This window comes from Cloeon dipterum, chromosome 3, assembly GCF_949628265.1.
Source record: "Cloeon dipterum chromosome 3, ieCloDipt1.1, whole genome shotgun sequence".
Taxonomy (NCBI): domain Eukaryota; kingdom Metazoa; phylum Arthropoda; class Insecta; order Ephemeroptera; family Baetidae; genus Cloeon; species Cloeon dipterum.
In genome coordinates this window covers 28,592,003-28,607,260 of record NC_088788.1, presented here as the reverse complement: position 1 = coordinate 28,607,260, position 15,258 = coordinate 28,592,003, and the positions used below count along the sequence as shown (strand labels likewise).

General features: G+C 38.0%; 6 protein-coding genes across 7 annotated transcripts; 4 read left to right on the top strand and 2 right to left on the bottom strand.

Annotated features, from left to right (window-relative positions):
- Positions 1 to 12: 12 nt before the first annotated feature.
- Positions 13 to 3,587, bottom strand: LOC135941444 (glyceraldehyde-3-phosphate dehydrogenase 2-like). 2 transcript variants are annotated; one of them, XM_065486968.1, is made up of 5 exons: positions 3,432 to 3,587; positions 1,675 to 1,926; positions 1,025 to 1,372; positions 592 to 947; positions 13 to 323 (listed from the first exon to the last, which is right to left on the bottom strand). In XM_065486968.1, exons 2-5 carry the CDS (start codon positions 1,897 to 1,899, stop codon positions 251 to 253), a joined length of 1,002 nt encoding a protein of 333 aa, XP_065343040.1. In that variant the 5' UTR covers positions 1,900 to 1,926; positions 3,432 to 3,587; the 3' UTR covers positions 13 to 250. The 2 variants fall into 2 exon arrangements, with proteins under 2 accessions (XP_065343040.1, XP_065343041.1); XM_065486969.1 differs by lacking the exon at positions 3,432 to 3,587 and adding an exon at positions 2,407 to 2,551.
- An 80-nt stretch (positions 3,588 to 3,667) lies between these two features.
- LOC135941446 (mitochondrial 2-oxoglutarate/malate carrier protein) lies at positions 3,668 to 5,908 on the top strand. The gene is made up of 5 exons (XM_065486972.1): positions 3,668 to 3,835; positions 3,944 to 4,180; positions 4,501 to 4,805; positions 4,942 to 5,041; positions 5,098 to 5,908. The coding sequence occupies exons 1-5, from the start codon at positions 3,765 to 3,767 to the stop codon at positions 5,324 to 5,326; spliced, it is 942 nt and encodes a 313-aa protein (XP_065343044.1). The 5' UTR covers positions 3,668 to 3,764; the 3' UTR covers positions 5,327 to 5,908.
- A 4-nt stretch (positions 5,909 to 5,912) lies between these two features.
- On the bottom strand, positions 5,913 to 12,824 carry LOC135941445 (stimulator of interferon genes protein 1-like). Its single transcript, XM_065486970.1, has 10 exons — positions 12,791 to 12,824; positions 7,441 to 7,505; positions 7,347 to 7,383; positions 7,079 to 7,253; positions 6,943 to 7,017; positions 6,756 to 6,885; positions 6,529 to 6,695; positions 6,302 to 6,473; positions 6,135 to 6,242; positions 5,913 to 6,075 (listed from the first exon to the last, which is right to left on the bottom strand). The coding sequence occupies exons 2-10, from the start codon at positions 7,484 to 7,486 to the stop codon at positions 5,999 to 6,001; spliced, it is 987 nt and encodes a 328-aa protein (XP_065343042.1). The 5' UTR covers positions 7,487 to 7,505; positions 12,791 to 12,824; the 3' UTR covers positions 5,913 to 5,998.
- On the top strand, positions 8,257 to 10,858 carry OSCP1 (Organic solute carrier partner 1). Its single transcript, XM_065486966.1, has 7 exons — positions 8,257 to 8,509; positions 8,851 to 9,005; positions 9,062 to 9,226; positions 9,284 to 9,443; positions 9,529 to 9,682; positions 9,744 to 9,998; positions 10,087 to 10,858. The coding sequence occupies exons 1-7, from the start codon at positions 8,398 to 8,400 to the stop codon at positions 10,259 to 10,261; spliced, it is 1,176 nt and encodes a 391-aa protein (XP_065343038.1). The 5' UTR covers positions 8,257 to 8,397; the 3' UTR covers positions 10,262 to 10,858.
- Positions 11,120 to 11,988, top strand: LOC135941449 (G patch domain-containing protein 4). The gene is made up of 3 exons (XM_065486975.1): positions 11,120 to 11,199; positions 11,264 to 11,498; positions 11,554 to 11,988. Exons 2-3 carry the CDS (start codon positions 11,274 to 11,276, stop codon positions 11,878 to 11,880), a joined length of 552 nt encoding a protein of 183 aa, XP_065343047.1. The 5' UTR covers positions 11,120 to 11,199; positions 11,264 to 11,273; the 3' UTR covers positions 11,881 to 11,988.
- A 163-nt stretch (positions 12,825 to 12,987) lies between the features above and the next one.
- On the top strand, positions 12,988 to 14,489 carry LOC135941448 (thymidylate kinase). Its single transcript, XM_065486974.1, has 5 exons — positions 12,988 to 13,268; positions 13,340 to 13,448; positions 13,512 to 13,602; positions 13,664 to 13,852; positions 13,911 to 14,489. The coding sequence occupies exons 1-5, from the start codon at positions 13,130 to 13,132 to the stop codon at positions 14,019 to 14,021; spliced, it is 639 nt and encodes a 212-aa protein (XP_065343046.1). The 5' UTR covers positions 12,988 to 13,129; the 3' UTR covers positions 14,022 to 14,489.
- The last annotated feature ends 769 nt before the right edge of the window (positions 14,490 to 15,258 follow it).

Here is a 15,258-nt window from a genome sequence, read left to right as displayed (position 1 = left end):
GAAACAGCAATATTTACTTCCACCAGAAATCTCAATCAAACGGGTTCTTTATTGTTTTGCATCTACATCAAAACACTGGACTTTCCTGATAATTTTTTAAAATAATAGTTGACTTGAAAATAGCGCCAATACTTTTAAGAGGGTATCTTCTTTTCGCACCCTATAAATGCTTGAAGCTATGATAGTAGTTGTTATTTTGCCAACAAAATTGCTTTTAACATCATAGTTGTTATGATGAGGGGCGAGTGACTTATGCATCCTTGGTCTGCATGAACTTAATGAGGTCAACTACGCGGTTGGAGTAGCCATACTCGTTGTCGTACCTGTGAAAAGCAAGAAATGCAAATTTAATAAAAATGCATATTATATGAATTTCATATATATATATATATATATGTTCAATCAGGAAAAAACCAGCTTAGCCTAATAGAACCAAGGGGGTCTAAATCTAAATTGCTTGATATTTTGGAACATTTCCAAAAATATTTATCAGGCACCAAAAATAGACTATCCCAATAGAATAGATACATGCTTTTTCTTATATGATGGTCCTTCTGTGCATTTACGGAAAAAAAGCCAAAGAGTAATTACCAGGCAATGAGCTTGACGAATTTGGGGTTCAGCTGGATGCCAGCCTCAGCATCAAAGATAGATGATGAGGTGGAGCTGATGAAATCGGTAGACACAACCTGATCCTCAGTGTACTCGAGAATTCCCTTCATGGGGCCATCAGCAGCGGCCTTGACAACTTTCTTGATGTCATCATAGGAAGCATCCTTGCCGAGCCTGACAGTCAAGTCAACAACAGACACATCGTGGGTGGGCACACGGAAGGCCATGCCGGTAAGCTTTCCATTCAGAGCGGGGATGACTTTTCCAACAGCCTTGGCGGCGCCGGTGGAGGCGGGAATGATGTTCTGGGCAGCACCACGGCCATCACGCCACAGCTGCAATTTCACAATAAATATTAGTACGTGCAAAGAGAATGATTATGTTGTGAAAAGTGAGTAGAAAAAATGCACACCTTTCCAGAAGGTCCATCGACGGTCTTCTGGGTAGCGGTGATGGCGTGGACAGTGGTCATCAGACCCTCAACGATCTCGAAGTTGTCATTGATAACCTTGGCAATAGGAGCGAGGCAGTTGGTGGTGCAGGAGGCGTTGGAGACAACCTTCATGCTGGGGTCATAGGCATCCAAGTTGACGCCGACCACAAACATGGGGGCATCAGCGCTGGGAGCGGAGATGATGACCTTCTTGGCACCACCCTCAAAGTGAGCAGAGGCCTTTTCGATGGTGGTGAAAACACCAGTGGACTCAACAATATACTCAGCACCAGCCTTGCTCCAGGGGATGTTCTTGGGGTCACGCTCCTAAAATTGGGTCAAATAATATGGATTCTTTAATATTTCATTATTTTATGACGTTATATTGAAGATAATTATTCCAATTTTTCGCATTTAAGCGATAATAATTGTAATTATGCTTGGACTGATTAATATTGACGTTAAAACAAACTGATGAAAGTTTCTTTAAGTTAGAAGTTTTATATTTGTATGAAAATTTCTACTTACAAGTAGGGAAATTCAATTTTTTTATTAACTTTAACATTGAACCAAAATCTGAAGCAGTGTTTTAAGCTGCAATTTTTTTTACATCTAAACAGGTACGTTACCTGGAAAACGGTAATCTTCTGTCCGTTGATGACAAGCTGTCCATCAACAGCGGCGACCTCTCCCTTGAAACGACCGTGAGTGGAGTCGTACTTGAACATGTAGACCATGTAGTCCAGAGGGATGAAGGGGTCGTTGACGGCAACGACCTGGGCGCCAGCGTTCAGGGCGGCGCGCAGCACCAGGCGGCCAATACGGCCGAATCCATTGATTCCAATCTTAGACATGGTGAGTTAGGTGCTTGTGATTGAGAGCTGCAACGAGTTCAAACAAACCAATAAGAGAATGCTTATATATAATGTATTATTTGTATGAACTGTAAAAATAAATTCTACAAGGGCCAGCTTACTTTTTGCTTGCTCATGGAAAAAATATTGATAATTAGGAAACCTTAAAATAACTGCAGTGTAATAAAGTGGCCGCTAGCGAGACTAACTTATGACACAATGTCAAATAAAGGTCACGAATCGCCGGCCATGGGGTGGTTTCCCACGTTTTCAAAAACTACGAAATGATAACTTGCCCACGTTAAATATTCCTTTTGTTTAAGTGTTTGTGTAACTGTAGCTGATACGAATAAGATAAAGATTCTAGTGATATTGGTCGAGATGAGTTAACTTTAACTTGCTGCAGTTAAAATATGTAAACGAAAAAAAATAATGTGTGAATGAAATATACGAATTGAGAGTGATTAGCGGGTTTCGCTTGGCTGATCACGAGACTGGAAAGCTCACCAAACACTGATAATAGGTGGGTAAGCTTCTAATTGGAATGGCAAAAGTCGGTGCGAAGACAAGCAAAGTCTGTGGAGAACTGATGTTCTCGAATGGGACCCCGGTGAGCAGTGTGCTGGCGCGCAGCTACACACCCCCTTAGGTCATGCCAAGGTCAAACGATAAAGTTCAATCCAAGGGGAAAGGAGACAAAAAAAAGTAGTGACGAAATTTAAAGAGACCTATTGACTGTAGATCCATGATTTTGCACATATTGTACCTGATGCAAGAGATGCCTGTGTTTCAAAGAACTAAAAGGCGCTGAATTGGGATAACCATTATTAAATGAAAGAATCGAAACAACGGAAACAACCAGTAGAGGCCATTTTACTCTCCAATGAAATTAATACTAATTATGCTTTGACTTGACAGAGCCAAAAATATTAAAACGCCGATGACGAAACATTATATTATTAATTTTCCTTGTTGGCACGAAAAAAAAATTACATTATGGTATTACTTCTCAATAATTGACCTAAAAATTTAACTCATAATAAAAACGTGCATACGTCAGTCTTTCTGTCACTTAAATACATAGTTTTAGTAAATAATATCCTTGTCCCGGTAAAATTGTTGTCAATAATTGATTGTTGCCCTTTTCTTGCAATAAGCAATAACAAGGAAATTCGCGTTAGGTTGTTCTTGGTTTCGCAATTTTACCGGGATCAGGACGAATAGTCTGACAAAATAAAAGTTAAAAAGAAACTTGTCAAGCATTTTCTAGCGTCACCGTGTGTCCCACACGAATTAGTGCTATTGTCGATGTCTAGTGCAATTATGCGGCCGGCTTGTACGCGGTACCCCCTATGGTTGCTAAAATTTGAGCGTGAATTGTGAGACAAAAAATTAATCAATGACTGAGATTTTGACATTATTCGACGCGCAGAAGTCAAAAGATGTGTCTAGTCAGCATTTAAGATCACGGGGTTCAGCATTTGCAGAAAAATAAACATTATATCAAGAGAGGAAAATACTTCAATTCTCACCTTGGTGAAGGTCAACCCAAAGATGATCGGGATCGAAAAGTTCGCGAGTCAAATTGGTAGCTGCCTGGAGCAACCCCAAATTTGAATTTAAGTTTAGGAGGCAATTGTTGATTTATACAGACAATTGTAAAAATCGAAAAATTATTTTCCATCTCAAATTTGAGGGGTGTCAGAGTATCCGAACTACTGAATATGAATCACGTCGTACAACCAAGGTCGGCCAGCAGGACCACGCCCCCGTGACCTTACTCCAACCTCACTTTGCCGGAGAAGCAGTGATATCGGTTCTCTCTTTCGCTGACCAGCCTCCAGCTCCAGCCTCGGTGCTTCATCATGGCAGCCCAAGAAGAACCACGTAAAGTGATGCCTAAATACGTAAAATTTGCTTTTGGAGGCTTGGCCGGGTAAGTTTAATTCGATACTTTCACTGTCAAAAGAGTCCTGTCAAAGTGACACTTCACCGCGCAATGTCATCCCATATACATTGTTTTATTTTTATGTATTAATTGCAGCATGGGGGCTACGTGTTTTGTGCAGCCCTTGGACTTGGTCAAAAACAGGATGCAACTCAGCGGGGCTGGAGGAAAAGCCAAAGAGTACAAGACAAGTTTTCACGCATTCCGAGGCATATTGAAAAATGAGGGAATCGTAGGCATGTACTCGGGACTGTCAGCAGGCCTTCTTCGACAAGCCACTTACACCACCACTAGGCTGGGTATTTACACCTGGCTTTTCGAAAAGTTCTCAGGGTACGTAGATTTGAGTTATTTCAAAATTGGACACCAATAAATATTACTTAAGAAAATATTTATCAATGATGGGCCATAGCTATATAAATATGTCAGATCTATGGAAGTTTTCCAAGTCTTTATGTAGCAATGACATCATGAGGTAATTTGGCTAAGACAACTTGAGCACTTTTATTTGTATTACCAGTCTTAACAAGGTCACTATTTTAACATTTTAGCTCTCCTAAATTTTAAAATTAAAATAGTGCTTCTGTTATTGGTAACACTTGAAATTATTAAAATAGAAAAGTTGAGATATATCAATTTTTTATCAACGACAGGGCTGATGGAAAACCACCTGGATTCTTTGTCAAAGCTGGCTTGGGCATGGCAGCTGGCGTTGCTGGAGCCTTCGTCGGCACTCCTGCCGAAGTCGCTTTGATCCGCATGACTGCCGATGGTCGCCTCCCACTGGCTGAGAGGAGAAATTACAAGAGTGTGTTTGATGCTCTCTTCAGGATAACCAAAGAAGAAGGTGTCCTCACTCTTTGGAGGGGTGCCATTCCAACCATGGGCAGGGCTATGGTTGTGAATGCTGCACAGCTTGCATCATACTCTCAAGCAAAACAAATCCTTCTGGACACAGGTGAGATAGAGATTATTATTGCTTAGTATCACAATAGGTTATATTCTATATTCTTGTTTGGTTCTCAGTAGCAATATAAGACTTTATATATTAAATTAGAAGGCACTTTAATCCTGATTTGTTTACTCATCGACAGGTTACTTCCATGACAACATTTTATGCCACTTTGTGAGCAGCATGATTTCTGGTCTGGTCACCACAGCAGCATCCATGCCCGTGGACATTGCCAAAACCAGGTTGGTTTTATTTTAAATCTTGATATTAATGCCAATTAACTAATAATTCTGTAAAGAATTCAAAACATGAAAATGATTGACGGCAAGCCAGAGTACCGAGGAGCTGGAGACGTTTTAATGAAGGTTGTGCGAAACGAAGGTTTCTTCGCACTGTGGAAGGGCTTCACTCCATACTACGCCAGGTTGGGCCCCCACACAGTGCTCACCTTCATCATTCTTGAGCAGATGAACACATTGTACAAGGAAATGGTGCTAGGGGACTTCAGCGGAAAGAGCAGCTTATAAGAAAATGCAGAACTGCTCTCTATTCAAGAAGTTGAATGGTCTGACTCAAGTCTTAACACATCACAATGAACACACGCCATGGAGGTTATTACAGCCAAAAATTGTACCATGGGTTTTGCTATTTGAACACTTTCAGTCATACAGATTTTTAAGCGTTTTCTTCAGTCGATTTCATAAGTTAATAGCTTGAGAATAATTTTCTAGTACACAATTGTTAGTTGCACTTGTCATACAGGTTATTGTTAGCGAGTCTCCGCTCGTATAGTCTATTCCCCTGAATTGGTGGTTATTGTGGTTTTGATTGGGTCGTAAATATAACATTTGAAATGTTTTCTAGTACGAGATCACAGTTAGCACAGAATGTGATACTCTTAAAGTGATTTGTGCTAGGCTGAGCCTAATGATTCCAAAAATCGGTTCGTTTTCATTTTAATTTTCACACATTTTGCATTGGGGTTGGCAAACTGTTGTTGTCTGTTGTGCTGAAAGGCTTGTTTTATAGTTTTAACAAAATAACAATGGATTTAGCAAAAAATAAAAATAAAGATGCTTCATTTTACGTGATAACCGCAATCAAAAATGCTCCTCATGTACAAGAATATTTATTTATGCAATGCATTATACGTTACTTAGAAATACATCAAGCTGGAGATGGTTTTGTAAACCATGCTGTTAATTGCTGCCTTTCATAACATTCTCAAGCAATACTTTTGCTACATTAACTGGCTCTCCCTTCTCATCCAAGCCATCTGAAATAAAATTGGTGAGTTCAGCAACGTGACTATATATCATGATATGAAAATCCTACCATAAAGAATCAGGTTCACGCACTCGTTGATTGAGCTGTCGTTGGAAATGAGTCGCTTCAGTGTATCATAGAAATTTAGGACTGTCTCTCTCTTATAGCTGAACAAATCTGTCAACACGTCAATGGTATAAGATAAATGCAAATCAGGACTGTTAAATAAGCCGCACCTGTTTCACCAGACAGCCTGCATGCTTCCATATAAGTAATAATGGGAGTAGCGAACTCTGCAACTGTGTATACAGGCTTCCCTGCAGTCTCTGGATCTTTGATGTAGCACACGGAGTTGTGATACTTTCGATTTGTGATACCACCACGGTCAATTTCCACAGAGAATGGTTCCTGTAAAAATAAGAAAAAGATTGTATGTCAAAGTTAAGCATTTTTCATGACAAACCTTGGATTTATTGAGCCAATCGTAGGAGTGGTCCACTAAATTAGTGTTACCAGTCAAGTCGCCTGACAAGGGGATCAAAATTTGCAATCGTCTATCAGGAAAACGGATCCTGTTTCCAGAGGAGCTTACATTTTTATCAATGTATGCATCAATCCTGTTCAAGTAAGCTACAGAAAGAAACAAGTTTTTAATAGTTTTAGCATCGATGATTAACCAGCACTACTAACTTTTTCCATCTGATGGTGGCAAGAGAATGTTCAGATACCCATAGAAGTAGCTGTAAGCCATGCCTGGGCCATAGTAAATCCCATTCAATTCCCTTCCGTACAATTGCTTCACTGCAATTGGAGGTGGTTTCTAGAAATATAAGTATATTTGTGTTCCGAAGAAAATAAAGTAAAATTTCGATGTTACAAGAAGAGCTCTTCTGACCAAGAAAGAAGAGAGTGCAACAACCAGTACTTGGGGTCCAGATTGGCTCCAGGTCGCCTTTAGATTGATTACATACGAATCATTTATAAAATGTATTGATTCTATTGAAATTACTCACCACTAAATAAGCAAAAGCAGTCAGAGAAGCATGCTTTTCAATTTGTGTGAAGAATTCCAGGAAGGCATGATTTTCCTTCAAAGAAGAGTTGCCAGATTTTGATTTCACAAAAAGGGTGATTCTAGAAGCAAACTCACCGATGAGAATCCCGACAGGCACAATAGCTAGGTTTTGCCTGGAAAACATGATTAAACATTTTAAACACAATATTTTACCTTTTCAGGACAGCTGAAAATTTAGTTTAGTTTTCAATCATTTTTATACTTACCAGTCGTCGTTCAGGTAACCGTTCAAGTAGAAGCCCACTAAAAAGAAAATCGAAATTTAATATCGTTGCTTTCAATCCATTTAACACAAAATACCTGCTCCAGCAGCGATTCCACCAGCTAACTTGGACAAAAACCCCATCTCTATGTTAAGTCTCAACCTGCAACAAAAATTTATTCATTCGTCATTTCATTTATTGTTGATAAATGATGCATTTTTAAAGATCTTAGCCGCGTAATTTATTCGGCGGCTGGCTGAACTGGCTGCAGCCGAATTTTTGGCAGGCAGCGGCGGCTGAGCATTTTAGCCGGTGGTTGGCGCGGCGGACGAAATTTTAAAAGTGCTTATCGGCCCAAAGGCTCGGAGGCTATTTTTTTGGCTAATATCATTTAGATTTTTTGACTTCTTCTTAAACCAGCGGCTGGCGTGGCTGGAGCAGATTGGCACAAAATTCACGGCGACTGACCACATACCTCACAATTAGCGCTGGCGCAACGCGGTTGGCTGAGGTGTCTGGTGCATTTTTATCTGACACTTTTGTTCATCAAGTAGAAGTCCCTTACCCCTCACTATTTATTGCAAAAATTCATACATAGAGATTGGCGATAACCATTAGAAATGGTACGTTTCAATAAGGCTCTCAGACCCTCCACTCATGATTAAACACGTGCGTCATTTACATGCACCAAAGATTTTTAGTCACTCAAAAGGAATTATTTGTATTTTTCTAATTACTAATGCGTTAAATAAAGACGATCCGTGTTACAGTATGATAAAAAGAAGATATAAATATTACAAAATGGAACCAATTTGCTATAATATTTAGGTTTCCAGAGCTCAAAGGTCGACGCACTCTGTCCGCTCTCCCCATCGTGGAGCACCCTCGTCACGCAAACCGCTGAATGTGTTTTTAGAGTAACAAGGAATTAGCGCCAAGTATTTGAACGGGGAATGTGAGCAGTAGAGTGTCGCAGACTAAATAATTTTGCCGTCGTTGCTCTAATACGACAATCAGTTAACACTAAATCTGGCAATCCAAACGAAGTTCAGAAATGACTGACAGAACTTTACCAATACTTTTTATTAACCTTGGAGGAGAAATGTTGTACATAATTGAGGATAGACTTACAACACAGCAAATCACGGAGGATAAAACGAAAAAAGGTAACGTTAAAGATTGGCCAATTCAAAACCCAGCAAAACGTAACTAGATAAATACAAGTGTGTTAAGCAATTCCACGATAATGCATTTACCTTTTCCACAGGGTTAAGTGCCAATTTAGTAGCTGTATTAGGAATGATATTATTCGAGGCTTCTCGCTCTCTTTAAACCCTTAAATAGAAAAATAGGCATTTCGCTGCACACGTTTGTGCAGCGGGTTGCATGATATTTATGGATTATTTATTCTGCTGAAACTATCAATATTGCAATTTGATTACGAAACTAGCAGAGCTTATTTTGATTAGGGATTTAAATGGCGACTTCATATTTACTTTGATTTCAGTTCTTCACGATATTGTGGCTACGATGCTAAATGAGCGATTTGTGGAAGAGCTATTTAAACCGCAAAAACTATCAAACAGACATGCCCTCAGGACTCTTTTCGACAATCTAGCCCATGTATCAATAATGCGGCTCAATAGAACGAGTATGGACAAGGTAACTGTTCATTTTTTAACTTTGAATTATGGATTGATTTGAAAAAATTTGAGCAGCTCTATGATTTGATGGTCAGCGTTGTTAAGTACCAGATTTACACTATTTCGAGGCCTCAAGATCTTCTATTGGTGACCATGAACCACCTGGAGGCTTTAGCAGGGAAAGAACCTACTAATCTTATTACAAAATTAATAGCAAACTACCATACCAAGTTCATTCAAGTATCGAACTGAAAATTATATTGGACAATTTTTGTGAAATTAATTTTTTCTTTCAAGACGTACGCCACGATGCAAAGCGGAGAATTACAGCTATTAAGGAACTTCATCCTAAACTATCTTCAGGACGACACAGTAAGGGTGTCTGTTTTGCTCAGGGATAAGTCTCAGAACCCTGACGGGCGATTTTTCATTCCGACAAGTGGTCCAGTGGCAACAGGTACCACATGTTTTTTAACCATAATTCCTCGTATTTTGAGCGGAAGGTGTTTTTGAAAAATAATTTAAGTTTCTATTGGTCAAAGGTTGTGAAGTTCCAATAATAATTAGAACATACTCAGAGGATGGCACATTAGAAGGACAAAAAGTCGTAAACACACCCTACCAGTTTGTACCCTGTCAGGAGTCTGGTTCCCTAGGACTTTTTAAACCACACATAACCAAATTGGGTTTGAATATGTACGTATTAGTATTTCATAACAATATGAGATAGATATTCATTTAATAAGTAATTAATTAGTTACCACGCTGAAAGACAAGGGGAGGAAGCCACTGCTTTTGTACAAGACGATAACCAAATATTTAATCCAGAATCCCTTTTGATGAGCAAAACTCCAGAAAACCTGATAGCAAGCGGAAATGTAGAAAAGAGCGTCGGTTACCAGGAATTAAATTTGCTATCAAAATTACTCCACCCTGAGAGAAATGAGCCTCCGCGTGAGACTGCAAATCTGATATTGATAGATATGTTTGTCGCTGATGGCAAGGAAAAAAGGTATATAATCTCGTAGCTTGCATTGAAATTTAAGACACTTTTACTGCAGCGGCCAAATTTTTTAACTTCCCCTTTATACGGTTTCCAGGAATGAAGAGATTCAAGGAGTAAAGGCATCAACTAACCCTGCATTAGTTGTGGATGCAAGGAACCAGGAGCAAGCACGAGAGTTGGCTAATCTTTTCAGTGAAATTAACGTTCGTTCTAAGAGAACAAATCATTCAGAAAGCACAGAGGATCTATTAAATCTAATCCCGTCATAATATGAAAAAAAAACTAAATTTACTCTGTAAACCTCCGAAAATAACTTAAAATTTTGTGAAAGTTTTAAGTAAGTTTTAGATTAAAATTTATGTAAATATTTATGTATCATTAAGTATTTTGCAACAACAACAACGCCAGTAATCACATTGTCGATATATGATTACACTATTACCTTACATACTTGTATTAAAAATAACTTTTGTCGACTCCCGCTCTTTGGCGAAATACCATTTTTTTGCATTGAATTAACAACATCATGTGATTAAATTCTAAATCTCAATAATTAAATAAAATTTATAAAAGATCTCCAATGATTTTTTAAGATTGTTGTGATTGTAAAGTGCTCTTGAATCATTGTACACTATTTTCCCATATCCTCGCTCCAAAGCATCAAAATGATTAAAAAGCGGGTAGTTTTAAAATCGAATATTGAGGTTAGTTGATGTTATAGTATTCTTCTACTTGAGCTCCCGCTCACGGAACTTCAAATTGTAATATCGTAGGGTCCGCCTTGAAAATGTATTTATTTCCACGTTTTAAAAATGTGGGAAGGTGTAATGTACATCTCCTTATAGATTATAGATAAATAAAATACATAATAATTAAAATGGTGTTTGAATGTCTCATATAATGCAATATATAGATAAAGTTAAATGTTTTGCCATTAAAATAATAACCAACAATTATTGAAAATTAAATTTAAAAACAGGACTGCTTTACTTGTACCAATATGGATTTTAAAATTTGTACAAATTTTAACTAACGTAATTTTAAATTATTTTTTCGTGCGAGAGCTTTGAACTTCAGGTGTGTTTGACTGAAAGCAGTAGTATGATAATTTAATCTAACGGAGAGTTTTGTTGGCAACATTGTACATATCTCGTCAAATCAACAAACACACCCACACACCACATGCGGCCTCCAAAATTAAGAGCAGGTTCGCTGCACGACTTCTAATCTGTTAACGGAGTTTCATTTATTAATTTATTTTCTTGTAACAGACAAGCGAAGATGGACTTTGCGAGAGCACAATTGGAAAAATATGGCTGGAAGGAAGGTGAAGGTTTAGGCGCGCAGAAGACTGGAATTTCGCAAGCTATAAAGCCGTCGCTGAAACGCGATCGGATGGGTTTGGGAGCAGACCCGGGAAAAGAGTTTACAAATACGTGGTGGAACCAGGCCTTCGATGAAGCAGCTAAAAAGGTTAAAATCAGTGTTAAGGAGGATACAGTTGTGGTCAGTACACTAATTTATGAAGCCAAACAAAAAATTACATCCCTCCAATCCACAGGTAAAGACAATAAAGAAGAAGAAGAAAAAGGAGAAAAAGGTGGAGCCTGTGAAGTCAACGAAAAAGGTGTATGGCAATTTTGTGAAATCTGCAGTCTTGGAAGACAACAAAGAAGTCGAGTCAACAGATAAGAGGATTAATAATCCTGTCGAAGAAAGCAAAGATGACGTACTGAAAACTCCCCTAACAGATGAACAGCTTTTTGCAGCCTGCGGAGGTCGAACGGCCCATAAAGCTGCCAGACATGGACACAAACTTTCGGGAAAATTAGCTCGTTTGCAAAAGCACGACGAAAGTTATCAGCTATTGGCAAAAACTAAAGTGTGATTGATTTTTATCTGTTACGGCTCAGAAGATTGCAACAGTTATTTATGTATTAATGACACGTCAAAGAAATAAAAGCAAAATAAGATAATTGCCAATGGCAACCATTTATGTACATATTTATATTTATCAAGAACATTCAAAGTATTTCATCTCTCAATAATATATCCCTTTTAACGCTCAACGTTAAATTAACTCTTAATTGAACAGCTAAAATTTTCCCGCTTCTCATTAATATCTGAATTCAAAAAGCCAAAAAATAACGAAAGACTTTATATAATACTTTTATCACAAGCTAACTTGGGAGAGTACTTTAATATGTTGTATTGTATGATATATTGTATATGTACTTCTTGATTTTTATACTTGGCGAAAATGTACAAAGCTTTCATTAGAACAAAAGCCTCAATATGTAGATACCTTGCAAAGTTGTGTAATAATAATTATTCTTATAAATAACAAAAATACATATTATATTACAATATTCTTTGATGTCAGTTATGTACATACAGCCAAAACCGATTAGATAATTTAGGCCTAGGATAATTCCAAAAGAAAAAAATCTAACTCTCGCATAATATAGGCATAAATAAGTGACCCAGAATCTTTAAATTAATTATTTTTCTTAGCGTCGCATCTCTTCGCTTGCTAGTTTGACGGGGGAAAATATGTATTTATTATTATTAAAAGAAGTGTTATGTATGGTATGTATACCAAAAACTGGTACTTCACCAACAGAAGCAACCTGTGGCGCTTTCCATTCATACCAACCTTGACAATGTTGTGCTTTCAGACCTTCCCTTCACAATCTAAACGATTGACATTATACCTTTAAACGAAAGACTAACACAGCTATGTTAAGTGTTTTAAATTTGCAAAATATGATGTCAAGAAGGGCAATTATTATAGGCACCTGTCAAGCAGTCCGGCCACGCTGACGCTGACTCTGTGACTCTGATACTCTGATAGCAAGGCAGATGGCAGGGGACCAGAGATGTTATTTTAAAGCAAGACGCAGTCCAGCCTGGTCCAGCCCACTTTCACTAGCCCAGCCCCTTGCCGCAGTCACCAGTCAGCTGATGATTTTCATCGCGCGGCAACAGCAAGTCGTCAAAGGCAAAGGCACATTAATTGCAGTCAAATCGTCGTGGCTTAAAAACAGCAGCAAAGTCGTATTGAATCTGCTTCGACCTGACGTCACCTGATCCAATTTTGTTAGATATCTTTCGAATTTCATAAAATTTGCTCTAAAATGCAAGTGAATTCGATCAAAAGAGGTGCTCTAATCGTGTTTGAAGGATGCGATCGCGTTGGCAAAACGACGCAAAGCAAATTGCTGGTCAAAGCATTGACTGAACTCAACATCCCAGCCCAGCACTTACCTTTTCCAGGTTTTTATTATTGCCATATTGTCTTGATATCAGTTGTGAGGGTAATTAATAATGTTTGTATCATTTTCTAGAGAGGAGCACAAGAATCGGCAGCGTGTTAAACGACTATCTTGCCAACAAGGAAGATGTAAATGACAAAGCCGTTCACCTGCTCTTTTCTGGAAATCGATGGGAACTCGAGTATGAAACCAACACACCTCCAGGAATTTCTAATTGAACTAATTCATTTTGATGATTTCTCAGGTCGAGGATGCGAAAATTGCTGAACTATGGTACCACGCTCATTGTAGACAGATACGCCTTCTCGGGAGTAGCTTACTCTGCTGCCAAAGATGTAATATTAATAGCTATAAATACAAATAACCTAAATGTAAGATAACATATTTCTCATCTAGGGAATGAGTTTAGACTGGTGCCGACAAGCTGACGTTGGTTTGCCGAAGCCAGACGTTGTCTTTTTACTCCACATGGGCCGCGACAGCTTGAACCAAAGACCAGGGTTTGGGGAAGAAAGATATGAGAACCACGCTTTCTTGAGCAAAGTGTGGGAAAACTACCAAGCACTGAAAGACCAAACATTTAAGGTAATTCATTTTATTGCAATGCACTTCATGGAATCTTAATACAATTATTTTGCTGTAGGAAATCAATGCTGATAAAACCGTGGATGATCTTCACCAGATATTGCTGGAAGAAGCGGTCAAAACTGTAAATGAAGTCACAGATAAGCCCATAGAGAAATTGTGGGTGTAATCCAAATGTAAACATAATTTGTCTGACAATCTGTGCTTTAGCACAGGAGCTTTTAGAGACAGCTATATAAGCAAATTCTATTTTTTTAATCAATATAAACTGCTTTCTTAATTGTCATAATACCAAGGCCTTTTGAAGTTACTCATTCAATGTGACATTGCGTTTTACGTAAATTTTGGAACTGGTAGAAGAATTCTTTTATTAAGTGTAACAAGTCTCGTGAGTCTCTTTATTTTTAACTTGATAGTGATATAAGTAGTGTTTGTGGTTTTAAATTATTTTAAATCACCTTCTGCCACAAAAGTTAAGGTCTAAATTTTTCACATCACAATAAACTGCAGGGGTGTGTAGTGAAATTTGCCTTTTTCAAGCTTCATTACCAATCGCAGAAAGAATTTTCTCCAAGAAAATATAAAAGTATTTTAGGTGCAATAATAATAATGTACCAATAAGACGTGGTTATTCATTCCAAAGAAACAAATAACAAATAAATTATTCTAAGAGGATGAAGCATTTTCATTAAAACATCATTATATAAAATTAGCAAAGTACCTTCAAATAACACGAATTAAATTTAAAAGAAGGATGGGTGAAAACACTTCTAATTATGCAAAATTTCAACGTCAAAAATCCCGTCTAATGTCCAATCGTACTCCAAATATCAAAATGCGCCTAAATCTGCTTTGATAATAAAATTTGATCAAATGCACCAGGGAAGAAGAAAAAGATGATAATTTTAAAATTAAAATTTGACACCAAATCAAAAATTTGGCGACATTTTTGCATGGATTGACGAGCAAGCCGGGATTTCCCAGGAAGTTGTGTTCAGGTATCGGGTTTTCCCGAAAATAACTAGAACATTTTCCCGGGACTGGGCCAAACTCAGGAAATCATTTTCGGGAAAAGGTAAACTCGGGACAAAAAAATAACCCGATGGATATGAGCTATAACGTTAAAATATTTAAGTCTGATAATAGCTCTTGGAAGGTGGTCTTTTTTCTGGACTGGGTTTATTGTAATAAGGCTCACAAGCCCATATGTCACTCGTACGCGATGTTATTGGGACTCGATCGAGTTGCTTAATATATTTAGGGGTCGCCGATCTCGAAAAAGATGAACTGATAAAAAACTATGGAGATTAAACATTAGGATAAATTAAAATTACACCTAGCTTGTTGACTTGGGAAAACGGGCTCACACATAAAATCTCACGCGGGCTATTAACCGCCCCTTTAAA

What these genes read in the sequence shown, in the direction of transcription:
- LOC135941448 (XM_065486974.1), top strand. Translation starts at nt 13,130, where the DNA reads ATGCAAGTGAATTCGATCAAAAGAGGTGCTCTAATCGTGTTTGAAGGA. An exon ending in CCAGCACTTACCTTTTCCAG is followed by an intron (nt 13,269 to 13,339) that starts GTTTTTATTATT and finishes ATCATTTTCTAG; the next exon opens with AGAGGAGCACAAGAATCGGC. An exon ending in TGAAAGACCAAACATTTAAG is followed by an intron (nt 13,853 to 13,910) that starts GTAATTCATTTT and finishes ATTTTGCTGTAG; the next exon opens with GAAATCAATGCTGATAAAAC.
- LOC135941444 (XM_065486968.1), bottom strand. Translation starts at nt 1,899, where the DNA reads ATGTCTAAGATTGGAATCAATGGATTCGGCCGTATTGGCCGCCTGGTG. An exon ending in AGAAGATTACCGTTTTCCAG is followed by an intron (nt 1,373 to 1,674) that starts GTAACGTACCTG and finishes ACCCAATTTTAG; the next exon opens with GAGCGTGACCCCAAGAACAT. An exon ending in TTCGTCAAGCTCATTGCCTG is followed by an intron (nt 324 to 591) that starts GTAATTACTCTT and finishes TGCTTTTCACAG; the next exon opens with GTACGACAACGAGTATGGCT.
- LOC135941446 (XM_065486972.1), top strand. Translation starts at nt 3,765, where the DNA reads ATGGCAGCCCAAGAAGAACCACGTAAAGTGATGCCTAAATACGTAAAA. An exon ending in GCTTTTGGAGGCTTGGCCGG is followed by an intron (nt 3,836 to 3,943) that starts GTAAGTTTAATT and finishes TATTAATTGCAG; the next exon opens with CATGGGGGCTACGTGTTTTG. An exon ending in CTTTTCGAAAAGTTCTCAGG is followed by an intron (nt 4,181 to 4,500) that starts GTACGTAGATTT and finishes TATCAACGACAG; the next exon opens with GGCTGATGGAAAACCACCTG.
- OSCP1 (XM_065486966.1), top strand. Translation starts at nt 8,398, where the DNA reads ATGACTGACAGAACTTTACCAATACTTTTTATTAACCTTGGAGGAGAA. An exon ending in GGAGGATAAAACGAAAAAAG is followed by an intron (nt 8,510 to 8,850) that starts GTAACGTTAAAG and finishes CTTTGATTTCAG; the next exon opens with TTCTTCACGATATTGTGGCT. An exon ending in ACCAAATTGGGTTTGAATAT is followed by an intron (nt 9,683 to 9,743) that starts GTACGTATTAGT and finishes GTAATTAATTAG; the next exon opens with TTACCACGCTGAAAGACAAG.
- LOC135941449 (XM_065486975.1), top strand. Translation starts at nt 11,274, where the DNA reads ATGGACTTTGCGAGAGCACAATTGGAAAAATATGGCTGGAAGGAAGGT. An exon ending in TTAAGGAGGATACAGTTGTG is followed by an intron (nt 11,499 to 11,553) that starts GTCAGTACACTA and finishes TCCAATCCACAG; the next exon opens with GTAAAGACAATAAAGAAGAA.
- LOC135941445 (XM_065486970.1), bottom strand. Translation starts at nt 7,486, where the DNA reads ATGGGGTTTTTGTCCAAGTTAGCTGGTGGAATCGCTGCTGGAGCAG. An exon ending in TGGTCAGAAGAGCTCTTCTT is followed by an intron (nt 6,886 to 6,942) that starts GTAACATCGAAA and finishes TTATATTTCTAG; the next exon opens with AAACCACCTCCAATTGCAGT. An exon ending in GCCACCATCAGATGGAAAAA is followed by an intron (nt 6,696 to 6,755) that starts GTTAGTAGTGCT and finishes TTCTTTCTGTAG; the next exon opens with CTTACTTGAACAGGATTGAT.